The sequence below is a fragment of the Seriola lalandi genome, unplaced genomic scaffold (assembly GCF_002814215.2).
Source record: "Seriola lalandi dorsalis isolate HSWRI2012SDOR001 ecotype SW California unplaced genomic scaffold, Sedor1 jcf7180002054486, whole genome shotgun sequence".
In the NCBI taxonomy this organism is placed as follows: domain Eukaryota; kingdom Metazoa; phylum Chordata; class Actinopteri; order Carangiformes; family Carangidae; genus Seriola; species Seriola lalandi.
This window is the reverse complement of record NW_019525039.1, coordinates 1323990-1337917: the sequence shown is the minus strand read 5'-3', so window position 1 is coordinate 1337917 and position 13928 is coordinate 1323990. Positions and strand designations below refer to the sequence as shown.

General features: G+C 37.6%; 1 protein-coding gene across 1 annotated transcript; it reads right to left on the bottom strand.

Moving 5' to 3' along the window:
* Positions 1 to 1660: 1660 nt before the first annotated feature.
* Positions 1661 to 7368, bottom strand: LOC111659709 (uncharacterized). The gene is made up of 6 exons (XM_023412716.2): positions 7293 to 7368; positions 6699 to 7031; positions 6426 to 6593; positions 5822 to 5917; positions 5678 to 5715; positions 1661 to 3959 (listed from the first exon to the last, which is right to left on the bottom strand). The coding sequence occupies exons 1-6, from the start codon at positions 7327 to 7329 to the stop codon at positions 3603 to 3605; spliced, it is 1029 nt and encodes a 342-aa protein (XP_023268484.2). The 5' UTR covers positions 7330 to 7368; the 3' UTR covers positions 1661 to 3602.
* Between the last annotated feature and the right edge of the window lie 6560 nt (positions 7369 to 13928).

Genomic DNA, 13928 nt, shown 5'->3' with positions numbered 1-13928 from the left:
TACGGATAAACATACTTTAAGTGTCTGTTGTAACAAAATCAAAGATAGTTTTCTATGTTGTTGCTCTGTCTATATTTGCTGCCCCCGCATCAATAGGAAAACTGCAGTTTGTTTTTCCAATGTAATGCCATAATATAGTGAGAATAAGTTCTCCCCCAAGTCTTGCCTATCTCAAAATGTATGAATTGCAGCGTGGAGTTTTAAAATAAAGAGAGCACCTGTTTCATACGCATCGGTCCTCAAACTTTTTTCCTCACACACCATCAGTCGATACATTGTAGGAAAGTAAAGGTCGAAGTCCCCATTCCCTGAGGTCTGACTAACTAATGAAGGGACCTGTCAATCACACATCAAACACAAAAAAGCGACATTCCATTTTCAGTATGAACATTTTTTGCCTTCTTAGACTAAACGTTAGTAGCTGTTTAGAGCTGTGCATTTGAACCAGGAAATAAACAGCAATGAAGTGCTAACATTTCAAGTTAGCAAATATTTATTGATTTTCTCCCTGAACCTCGTATAACTTTTTTTGCACCTGTTAGACTGTAAGAATTTACACTTGTATGATTCTTATTAGTTTGGAGAGTTCCAGGTCCTCAGGGATTCACAGCATAGCTCCGCCCAACATCAACATTACATTTCCAGTTTAGGAATATTCGCTCTGTCTCCCATTCACTTCTACTGAAGTGTGCATTTTCCTGTTTCAATGGGATCTCTAGCAGGCTCCAGAAGATTCACAGGTCAGAGTGAGCAAAGTTACTAATCTAGTGTATTTTATCACATATCACATTATACGTGCTTTATCATACCACCATAGACTGTTTACAGTTTGTGATCACTCTGATTTATATTTATTTATTACAGTGCCTGCAGAGGAAATGTCACATCACGCCAAGTGCGGAGCAATTTCGTTGAGTGGAAACAGAAGCCTAATTAACAGCAATAAGTGAAAATACTGTTTTGAAGGTGTTCAGGACCTTTAACAAACAGGCCTCGTGGTGGCTACTTAATCAAGCCAGTACTTTAGAAAGATTTAATGATAATGAGGTTATGAAAAACCTCTGAAATGGCTCCAGTTTCACAGATAAGAATTAGACACGGTCTCTATCCTAAATCTCCTGAAACTTTCCTCGCAGTTCCAAGATTTTCATAAACTTCCTACATAGGAAGATGTGTGCCACGTGTTCCCTCTGGGTGGAGAGTGTGAAAAAGTCCATTTGCTTTGAAGCAAGGCAAACTGACTGCAGTGAATGAATTTGCGTGCATGTGTGTATGTGTGTGTGTGAGGAAGAGAGAGAGAGAGAGAGAGAGAAAGAGGCGGCTAATCCTTTTCACTTTGCAGCACAGTGTCATTGACTGTCATTGACAACAGAGCAGATACCCCAGGCCACTGTACTCTTCCCATGGTGGCCGATGTACACAACAACAGTAACAACAATGACAACGACATCAAGCTGCTCTCTAGCACAAGAACAGTTACTGGAGGGCATTCCCGCTGCCCCTCTGCCAAGGTGATTTCTGTGTGTGTGTGTGTTTTGGAGTGAGAGAGAGCACAAGAGACATTGTATGAGGTACACATAGTAAAGAGAGAACATGAAAGGAAAGTGAAAAAGACCTAATGATGGAAAAAGCAACAAAAATTCAAACATTTCAATGTGCATTATCTTAATATAAATCAGTTTCTTTATTTCTTTATTACTTTTTCATTTGTGACTTGCTGCACTTCACCTTGTTTTCAGAATTGAAGCATCTGGCCCATCTAGCTAAATGTTTCAAACTTCAGGGTGTAGTAGTACAATTTCCATTATTACCTATGATTGATGTAATGACTAATGGCATGGATGGCTTTTTATTCTCTAAATTCACTGTCAAGTAAATGATGAGACATTCACTTTGTAAAAATGTAATGAACTGTGATTGATATTTCCTCACTAGAATTTAATTGTTGTGTCAAACCACTTCTCTTGAATTATTTTCAGTTTCAGCTCTACCGTATTCAATATAACACAATATCCAATGTTTTAAATAAGAAGAGAGCAATTTTAAATGTATATGCCGCTTCTATATTTTTCCTCTCTGTCAAGCATAGTAAAGCTCAAACCTGACAGGAAGTTGGTCAAATGTCAGAAACATACAATTTTTGAGATTTTCTGTGCAAGAAAAATTACAATTCTTTCAAAAGCTTAAATAACATATGTTCATCATGAATTTGACCAATTATGACACTAAAGCCTGACTGAGGAGACTGAGATAGATAGCCTGGTATAGAGAGTGTGATTGATAGACTTCAGGTTGTGGCCTGTGTTCTCCTACCAAAAGTCACATCTGATTTCCCTTCACTCACAACCAGACACTGTGAGCTTTCAGACACATCTCATTGCATTCATCACCAGATACATTGGTAATGGAGATGGTTCAGTTGTTATCACATGAACAATATGCACATGTTGGTCTTTTTATGACAAAAGAAGTTTTCAAAAGAAATTCTAAAAACCTTGGTGTGATCCTGTCAACTTGCTCTGTGTCCTGTGAGTCCCTGATCTTGCATATTAGTTTGTGAGTCTCCCATTGGCTCCTGGCTCTTGTGACCTCTAGGTTTGTCTACTGTAACCCCCACCTTTCGGTCTTTACTCTTAGCCACGGAAAATACTCTAAAACGGATTTGGCATGCTTTCTGACTGCTCTTGAAAACTTGTGTATTATAGCAGAATAATGAGTAAATTCCACTACTATACTCACTACAACTGTTTGTTCAGCATAGATGGCAGACAAAGAAAGTCACAATGAAAACAGACAAGCAGCAAAGTTACAATGAAACTTGGTCAACAATCAACTGTCTGATCTATCAAACTCACAAATCAAATCAAAATTTTCATCAAACATACAAAAACAAACTTAACAGTTATCTGAACTAGTTATTTAATAACTTTATAATAACAAATTTAATAACTTTCAATATTATAGAACATACAAAAAACTACTTTTAGTTTCAGAAGTATTCCAAGGACATTTATTCAATAACCCTCAAGTTAATTAACAAATGAACAGAACACCTGACCTCTGGGCAAAGGTCACGCAATACAAAGTTTCAATTCTCAAAGTGAGCTTGCTAAAATAAATGTACTGTATCAGAATGTAATAAAAAGAGTTTACAAAAGGGCTAACTCATGCAGTAAAAGCTTAGAAAATACACAAATAAATTTCATAAAATTAATAAATGTAAGACATTTGAGGATAACCGTTTTTTTAAAAGATAACCAGAAGTATATGTTTCTTGATTTTTATTTAGAGATATGCTTAGGGGGAAGCAAGTCTTTCTCTGAGTGTTCAGAAATAGAGGAAGTGGTGTAGCTACATATATATGTACTTGATACATTGGTGAAAGCAAAAATAGATACACAGCAACCCTTCTCTCTGTTGTGAGCGTTTGCAGTGCTATCTTTGTGCTGAACTGAAAAGAAAGCAAGGTGACTATTAATACCTCTAAATCCTGCACACATAGAGCTTTCATTTTATATTATATTATATCACTGCATTTACATTTTTAAAGAAATCATAGAAAATGCTCCTTTTTATCCATTTTTATCACAGTATAGCCACCTTCAGGTTACCTGTGGCTGAGCTAGGGAATAGAAAGAGTCTTCATTGCTTTCAGATTGATTTGGTTCAGATTTCCCAGTGAGACCAATTTGCTGTTTGGATAGTTGAGCAGCAGAGTACACCAAATCATTTTGGGGACCTGTGACTCTGCTCTCAGCACGTGCCCCTCTTGGACTGACCCTAGACCTGGAAGATGAATACTTGCCACATGCAGCTGCTAATTCAGTGCCTTGGTGGTAGAAATAATTTACATACAGAGTCTCTGTATCAGCGTCAGTAGAGGAGTGGATGGCAGAGACAGCTACAGGTGGCCTCTCAGCCTGGTGGTCTTCAGTCCTGATTTCATCATATTCAACAGCCTTGAAAAAGGAAACAGTGGGAAAAAATGGTTGGAAGAAACACTTAAAACACTGAGCCAAACAAAATGATAAAACTTCACATGAAGGTTACAAGAATGATCATTATTACTTCACACATTGATACTGGATCTCATGAATTAACAAGAGTTTAAAGTCTTTAATTCGTGACCTTATGCATGAACAACACGTCGATTAAAGAATTAACTTAGGTGAGTACATCTTCATGAATTATGATTTATTAAGTATGATTATATATGTATTCTTTGTTTGCAAAAGATTTCAACCACAAATCCAACCATGATCATTCATATAATCCACCTTTACAGTAAGTACAGTGTTACGAAAGATGTCAAGAATAGAAAAGGTTACACAGGACATAATGCACACACACACACACACACACACACACAGATACACACACACACACACACACACACACACACACACGACCCACACGACCCACAAGAAATTAAAGACAACTTTAAAACTTGTTATTGAAGGTGTTACTCTGATCTCTTCAGGAAATACTGCCTTTAAAGTAAAGGCACGGTCAACCTAATTACATATTGATATCATCTTGCTATTGAAGATGATGCCAAGATTTCTGCTGTTTCTTAACTGATATTGGGACATAGGGAGACAAGGTTTATTTTGACCTGTGTATCTGCAGTGTCTGGACCGATACCGATAACTTATCATTCGTCTGCAGTTAGCCATGGGCATTTAAGTGACATCTGGTTTTGAATGTCAGAAAGACAGTTGTGTCAGTTATCAAGATAGAGACTTGTTGAGATCAACAGAAGAATACGACTGTGTGTCATCACTATGGCAATGAAGACGAATATTGTGCATTGTGCAGTTAGAAATTGTTACCAAAAAATTGCATCGAAAGGGCAAACAAAGTGCATATGAAAGAAAATTACAGTATGATCTGTGACATTTCACCTCAACGCATGCTGCTGCTCGAACATCCAAACTAAAAACAGACCTCTAGAGTTGTACCGATACAGATAATATTATTGAAAATGCCTGTGACACTGCCTAAAATACTGGATAAAGTATCAGCGAGTATGCAGTATATGCACAGATCCAGTAGGCTATGTAATTAATTAACCCCATAGTTTGACACCTGGATAAAAGGGCATACTTCCTAGAAATCAGTTCATCTTCATCGCTCTACAACAGTGGCCAACACAGGAAGATGCCTGTGCAGCCACTGGCGTCTATTGTTCAAGTGATGAAGAATTGATTACTGGTATTAGTATAATGTTAGCCATTAGGAAAATGTCAGCAATTTGGCAATAATTTACCCTTGAAAGTCTCACCAGTAAAAAAAAGCAATGTTCTGACGGTTTGCAAGTCAGTGCTACAACAACTAGTTTAGGAATTATTGGTTCCTTAATTTATTTATTTTTTTATTACTGACAGTAAAATTAGATAATAAGGATAGATTATATGACATTCATGTTTAACCCGAGCCATGCCATATAATGACAGCAATCATATCACATCCATACAGTGTAATTCCAGCTGTTGAAGTACTGTTTTAACACAATGTATCAGCCAGTACATGATCACTATTCGGTATCAGCCAGTACATGAGTTCAGGAATTGAGTTCAAGCTGAGGAGATGTATTTGAAAGTACTTCAACCTGCTGTGGGAGAGCCAACAGAAACTCCCCACCACATAGTTTCAGAATTAAAATGAAGAAACGTACCTCTTGTGTGTCTTCTTGTGGTGAATTAGCACTTGACACTTGACGACATGAAAACATAAAGGATAACATTTGTTAATATGTCTGATCGAGGCTTTACTGATGTTGCCACATATGCAATGTGTGTGTGTAATGTGTGGGTCTTACTCTGTTGTTTCTTCATCATCTTCCTCATAAGCGTCAGCAGGACCAGCATAATGGTTATTATGACAATGGAACTGATAACCAAATATGGTACACTTCCTGGCCAAAGAAAGATCAAGAGGAAGACAGCTACAAAAAAGCTTCATCACTTCTTAACATGCAATAATAACTACAGCCTGCGCTTCACATTCTTTTTCCTATAAATTAATCTTTATAGTACTTGCTTTTCACTACATCCGTCAACATAAATGTTTTCTGAATGACCTGAAATCTGAAAGTAAAGAAAATTAAAGGAAATGTAAGTATCAGAATTGGCTTGAAATTATATATGTGAATATATGAATAAGGTATTTGAACAAACAAACCATGAGTTTATTCTATCATTCTGTTATACATACAGAATTGATTTCGCTATTCAGTAAAACTCTAAAAAGCGTTTAGGATACCATTCTGCCCTGTCTCTGTTCATTTTCTGTTACAACAAATCAGGATGGCATCTAATTTAATTTTTAATTATTAGTAAAATACATATTTCAACACATTGATGGCCGTATTACAGTAGCACCAGGCTCTGCATTGCAATTTTAATCAAATAAATAGTTCATACCAGCTCCTGGTGTTATTGAGGCAGTAGGTATGGTTATATGAAGGGTGGTGTACGATGGAGACATATTAGTAATAACATCTGAGCTGCTGAACGATGTAATGGAGCTGCTCATTGCATCAAATGACACAGTAGACCCAACAGTGACTGTTTTAGCAGTTTTCTCGGGGCCTGTAAACAGAAAGTAACAGACAAAATATTCATTAATCAGATATTAATACTTTTTAACAAAGCGATGGTATTTTGTTAAAATGAAAAGGGAGAACACAGACTTACCATGCTTAACTTTAAGATCCACCTCTATAAATGAATCAGGGCCATATCTTTCCAATCCACAAAGAAATTTTTTGGAGTCAGACATCTGGAGATCAGTAATGGTCACAAACAAATTCTTTCCTTTGTTATCTAAGTGTATTCTGTCCTTATGTGAAGTCTTTCCTGATTCTGCTTTGATGATGATGTGTTGGTCTTTTTTGCATGGACTTTGACAAAGATACTTAACATTAGATCTTGAACCAGTCCAAACGTCCCAGCCTGAGCAATTAAATGTCACATTTGCCCCAACTTGGCCGTTTATGATGAGAGTCTCCTTCCCCACAACAGTCAGAACTACAAATGAAAATCAAGGAAACATTTTTAAACTGCCATATTGTCAGTGCATACATAACTTCAATTATGAGCATTTCTTTTAATTGTGGTCCATTTTATCATTTGTGTTGGCACAACTTCACTTTCAACAGCTAAATGACTAAAAGACTCATTTACCAAAACAAATACATTAAAAATCATATCATACAATCATCCAACAGCTACAGGATTTATACAGCTACACTATGTGAAGATACAGAGAATACAGAAGTATAAACTCACCTAAAAGATGAAAAGAGTAAATGCATATTTCTATCATGATGAAAGTTGCGGGCGAAAAACAAAAAACAAATGTAAATGAATTCTTGGGTCAAACCACAGCAGGTTTCTCAGACACTTCCCCTTCCTTTTCCTCTCACTCTTTCAAAGATCACAGCCCCTCCTCATTTCCTTTGAAACTCCCTCCCATCAACAAATAGCATTTAATACTAATAATAATTAAAATAGCAAGGTGCAATGTCACAATGAAGTAGAAGACACATGGAAGTCTCACAAGCCTGAGATGTTTCCTCTGAAGCAGTTTACATGAAGATGAATTTAAAATAATAAATCAAATAATATAAACTTGTTAAACATGTGATATTTTCTAACATACCCAGCCTGTATGTGCCTTGTGTTGAGGAAGTAATGTAAGACCTGAGAGAGTAATAGCAGCCTGCAGCTGACATTTGATAAGCCCTGATTCAACAAGCTAACTGGCCAATCTGTGCATTACTAGTCTCATACTCTCAGTATATGAATAATAAGAAAACTTTGGCCATGTCATCTTCTCCTTAGAGTTGGAGAAGTCAGTGAAACATACATGACTACAGAGCACTAGGTCATGACTAGAGAGGGCAAAGTTCTGCAAAGGATGCACCATCCTCTGGTTATATCATTACTATGAAATATTTAGAAAAACTAAAATGTGAATCTGAATTAACATCTGTGTCAACTTCTGGGATTTGGGATACCAAATTTTCTTTTTTTTTTTTTTGTTCACATGAGTGACTGTGGTAGCTCACAAAAAATGTATTTAAAAAAATGTGTTTTCTGGCAAAAGAAAATTCCTGGATACACACTAAAAATATCTCTTGGCCCACTCTCCAGCATTTACATCAACTATACCTTTATAAAAGTAGACTCTCTTACCTCAGCATTGTCATCCAAGAGCAGGTTTGTCTTGTTTGTCAAGCCTGTAAAAATAGATGATGAATAAGAATCTTTCAGCTTCATAAGAACTGATGGGCAAATCTATTTTTATTGAAAAGAGTCGATAAGACTCTCATAATGTTGTAATTCTTCCTCTGAAGAGCATTTGTGCAATGAGTCCCATCACCAAGGCCATCACCATTCTTACTTTTAGTTTCTCCAGATTCTGCTTTGATGATGATGTGTTTCACAAATGAATTTAACAAAAGATGTTAACATGGCCCTTTATGTTGAGAGACTGCATCTGTACAACAGTCAGAAATGTAAAATTGTTGTATGTCGTGTGTACATACATGGCTACATTTCTAATCAATATGGTCCTCTGAAACCCACTCTACCACAACCTTCAGTGCACATAAGACCATTGGTGTGTCTCTTGATTGACATGATGTCTTCATGGCAGACAGGAGGTTGAGAGGCCCAGGTCCTACCGATGTTTAGTGGAGATCTGGATGTGATGATCAGCTTGGCCTGACTGGATATGAAGACTGCAGGTGGATGGAGTTGAGGAGGTTGCAGCAATTCGCACTGGATATGAAGACTGGAGGCTGAAAGAGGTGGAGGAGGCTTGCAGAAAACCCAGTGAAATGACAGCTGACAGCAGTAAGAAGGAGAAAAAATTGATGTATGACAGGGACAACGTGATTGGCTGGTTGAGATCGTGGCGAGATCTGATTGGTTGCCAAAAAAATGAAGCTGATTACAAGGAGTGGGGTGAGAGAGGAAGAAACAAGAGAATTGTGAATGGAAGTGGAATAGAGATAGTCTTCCTGATTGAACCTACGCTAAGCTTCATTTGTCATACACTCTCTTTCACCATTGTTACTTGTGTGAAGTCTATACCTACCTACCTGTTGACTTCCTATGGGCAGCGCACAGTTGAGTGTTTTCTTCATTTTTCTAAGGCAGTGGCTGTAAACAGATTTACAGACTGCACATCAGCACACATATGAGACATGGACAGTAAGATCTCAAGACCATTAGGACACTTTAAATTTTTATTTGTTCTCCGATTTCCCTGAACTCATTAGCACCAACATACTTCGCTCTGGAGCCAAAACAAAAGATTTTATTTTTCATGACCAAAATTTTAGCTTTCCATAATTTTTTCTCTGGATAATTAAACTAAGTGCAAAATCAGTGCACCAGTCGGGTAAACAGCATTATTTTGGAAAAGTCATCAGTTCATGTATTCATAAATAGATAATTCCTTTTTCCTATTAGTAGCATTATTGTAGCATTTTTGCATGCTTGCTAACATCAAACAGCAAACTTAATCAAAGATTAAAATAAGCAGAGCTGGAGCTAAAACGAGCTGTTGATCCATGTCATTACTCACTGAGAACATAGTGTACAGGATTTTGAAATGTGTTTTCATGTTTTAAAGGAACATAAGCAGCCTTTTGTGGCCTGCCTGGGGAGCCTAGCAATCGCACCTTTCTTCTTTGCATCTCCTTGACCACCTTGGGACATCCTGGATGACAACCAGCCGTCACCACACTAACATATCATTCAGTCTTCCATATCAAAGCATTTCATAACTATGCCTCTGGTTATGAAATGACCAAAAATCTGCCATCCATTCATGAAAATAGAGCACCTTATCTCACCTCCACCTCTCAACCATCATTCCACCAACCTCTCATGTGTAGCGATTAACCAAACCATTCTCCTGTCTTCTCTAATGTGTCTCAAAGTGCATGGGGGAAATGAGAGAATATTATCTCCTTCTTCTCCTGGCTTTGATAGTGCTTGTCATTCAAATACACACTTTCAACCAATGCTGACAATACCAGCTTGTGCTTTTGTGTGTGTGTACAGTGGTATCATAGATAAGGAGAGGTTTGTCAGGGCAGCTCAGTGAATCCTGCCACTTGACACTGCTACATGATGAGTCAACCACTGTCACACTGTCATTCAAGTAAAGAGACAATATGTCTATTTCTCAACAATGTCTCTTTTATACTGTATGTTCTCCGAGATGTTGTTCACACAGGAGCATGAAATCACCAGGGGCCTCATTTATAACCGTTGTGTATGCACAAAGATGCCTGGAATAGGAGCATGTAAGGTGGCCCTGAGAGCTCAACACACTGCAACTTAAGAAACACATGCAAACGGACAAAACACAACAAATTCAGAAAACACATGCGCTGCAAATGGAATGCAATGGAGGTGTTTCCAGGGGACACAAAAAAGTTATCTACCAGGCTGGGACGCACTTATTGTTCCATGCTTTCAACTTAAAATGTCACAAAGCATTGAACAACAAGTGCTAACCTTTAATATCACTTCCTATGACATGTTACTTATAGATCCACTTTATTATACATATTCAAACCAGTGCTATTACTTGTGTTTCTGCACCTTTCAATGCACAAGCGCAAGTAACCTTTAATTGAAAGACTGTACATGCTGCTGTCTATAGTATTACCTTGATCATCCATGTAGATTCTCAGCTGTGGTACTGTTGGGGCTGACAGCAACTTCATTCCTCCAACCATTTGTTTTGCCTTGCCTTGCAATGAGGATGATTTCAAAAGCTGCCTCAAACAAGATGGGGGAGATCAAGCAACCCATGGTGATATCTGCTTCCAGCTGTTGCCAACCTGTGGTAAAGTCCTGATGGGCGCAGATCTGAAGCTCTTCAAAGTATCTGGCTACCAGGTTTCTCATGCAGTCAGGGACACAGAAGAAATCCACAGCAAAGCTGATGAGTCTGTGGGGGACAGACCTGTATGCATTGGCAAGGTCCAGCAACACGACATGCAGGTCTCCTTTTTCTCTTTTCACCCTCTGGATCTGTTCCCACAAGTTAAGTGTTCCTTTGAAGTCGAGTGTTTGTTAAACTCATGGTCTTGCTCAGCAGCACTTTTCCCATCCTAGTAGCCTCTCACTGGGAGTCCACTGGGCTACATGCACTGCTAAACATCCTACAAGTGTGGCAGAATGCTGTATCTGCCTTCACGCAGTATTCCAGCCATCCATGTCTCTAAGGACACAAAAGAGTGATTCCAGCGTACTGCTGTAAAACTACTTGATTTGGTCTCTCACTTCCAAGATCATTTTGAGGCTGAAGTTATGGTCCACTAACTGTCACATCTTATCCTATTGATGACAACAGCAGGGCTCCAGTTGTAGGTGTAATAGCTTGCTTCTTATGATTTTGTCCCTTCCTCATCCCACAGCCTGTCTTTCTTCTGATTCAAAGATTGACAACTCTATATTTTTGTTGGCTGATTTCCCTGTAAAATTAAACCACTTTCTCATATTCATTACCATTAGAACTGAAGGCTCCATCAACTTGAATGTACTGAGTCCCAACACATACTATATCTTTCACCGTGCCCTGACTGTGATGCTCTTCATTCCTCTAGCTCTGGGTCTGGTCCATCCTCTTCAGATTCACTTTCGTGCTCAGAATTGATTTCCACATTTTCTTCCTCTTCTGACATGTCCTTCTCGTCCACTTCAATTGCTGTCTCAATCTCTTGTATTATTCACTGTGAGTTTCTATAAGCACACCAGCTTTTGCTCACGTTGCTGGATTCCACTGGCAATGGATAAATGTGAAGATGGCGCTGGTGGCCCCTCCTTTATGTATCAGTCAGAAGAGTATAGAGATAAGTCCTGTTTTCATTATATTGTTGTTTTTTTTTCCCCCATAACCACTCTTTTTACACCTCCATCTTTTGCTACACCTTAGGTAATGTGACTTGTGGTTGTTCCTCACAAAGAATGTTCTATGTAAAAAAAATAATTGTATGAATTCTCCATAAATAAAAAATGTAAAAATATACAAATGTAAAATGTAAAAAATTACATTTAGTAGTAAAATTCAGCCTTGTCTTCAGAAGTTATCACTTACTGTTGAGTAAGTTCACCCAAGTCATTATGAAAATAATGATGATCCACGGACACTGTCTTGCCCATAACATGGTCTTGGAAATAGGAACTAACATTTACCAACATACCATCCAAGACAATACTTAGAAAATAGGACGACAGAGTTGAGCTAATGAGCCTCGCTACCTCCTCACTACAAACCATCCTGCCACTGAAGTGGCTCTTAAAAAAAGCTTTGCTTCAGGAGGTTTAGGAGCCCAAGTTTTTATACCTTGATTAATCATTATAGCTTCATTGTCCACCTAGCTAAATAAGAAATTAGGCTGCAACTGACAAAAGAAGTTGAATCTCATTTGTTTGAACTGATGTGATAAATGAGCTCTAAATGGACTTTTCAGCAAAACCTTTAAGATATTACAAATGGATGCAGTGTTTCTTATCCAATTTGCCAATTCGCTGGTTTTAAATATTTCAAGATTTAATGTGCAAATTAGTGCCCATGGATACAATTAGTGCCCTCTGTGTTCTCTATTGTTGCAAGGGTTTTAATTTGTGTCAGTTGAAAAAAAACACTTTTGGTCAAGACTAATATGAACAACTGGTGCAACTGATCATTTTTGTGTTTGGGGGCACTAAGTAACCCAAGTAAAAAGCTATCTAAACTTATAATATTTAAATTTCTACAAATACATTTTGTCTCTCAGGATTTTCTAACACTTTTTCACATATGCACCTCAAAAACAAAAGATAACACATTTTTCTTGATTGTTTTGTAAATGCATACTGTATTGCTATAAAACAAAAATTCAAAACAATTCGTCTTCATGGGTGGAACCAAAGTGCAGATTTCAATGGCTGAACCCTGAAATTGACAAAGACACCACAATTGGCAAGGTGTGGGAACTTGGAAAAAATGAAATTGAGTGTTACTGAAAACAGTGAAGGTCTGCAGCAAAGGAGGGAAATATAGCTTGCTTCTATAAAGTTATCCGATTACTGTCAACAGGCCTGTCGGTCGATTAACACATTTGAAATGACAATGAAATAAAGTGCTGGCCATTGAGTGCTTTGTGCTGCATCCTGATATGAAAGCATGCACTTGGATGTGTGTGCTTACAGAGATTCCTGTTACAGAAGAAAGACAAGAAAAGTGAAAGACTAAGAAAACATGCTAAATCAACACCATCAGTTTCCATGGCTTTCCTCCAATTAAATAAAATGTAATAACTATAATAGCTAATGCATAAATGTAAATATATTGTTACTGTTGGAAGATGATACAGAATATCAAATGGAGTGACAATAAAAGGCAGTGAGAAGCAAGGAAAGAAAAAGTCAGATGTAAAGAGTTACGAGAAAAGAGAGAGTGAGAGAAGGTGGGAGGTTGTGTGCCATGGTGACTCATCACTGTTTGTGTTTTTTTTATCAGGTCAAGACTGTTCACGGTAATCAATACACATATTCTGAATTTTTAAGGGGCAGATTGTTGTTAATAGTTGGAAATAGTTGTTGGCTTTGTCCTTATTGAGTATCAGATACACTAAAACTTGTATGAAACTGCACCGGAAGCAATCAAAAGGACACATGGTCAGCCCAACAGACAAGGGTGACACTAGTTAGGGAAATAAAAGTGATCATTACAGATTTTACAACAACGAAGACTCCAGAGATTCTCTTTAAAAACAATATTACTTTATTTTGTATTTTATTGGTATTGTTATATACATGGCATAATTTGTGCTTTTTTTTAATTATCAAGAATAAAACCATAAGGGAACACATCAGAAAATTAAACTTTAAACCAGGACTGAATTGTTCTTT

Bases quoted from the DNA above. Each gene is read 5' to 3' on its own strand.
- LOC111659709 (XM_023412716.2), bottom strand. From the start codon at position 7,329: ATGATAGAAATATGCATTTACTCTTTTCATCTTTTAG. The intron at 7,032-7,292 runs GTGAGTTTATAC...TTTCATTTGTAG, and splicing joins TTACTCTTTTCATCTTTTAG to TTCTGACTGTTGTGGGGAAG. The intron at 5,918-6,425 runs GTATGAACTATT...TTCTTTGGCCAG, and splicing joins CTCAATAACACCAGGAGCTG to GAAGTGTACCATATTTGGTT.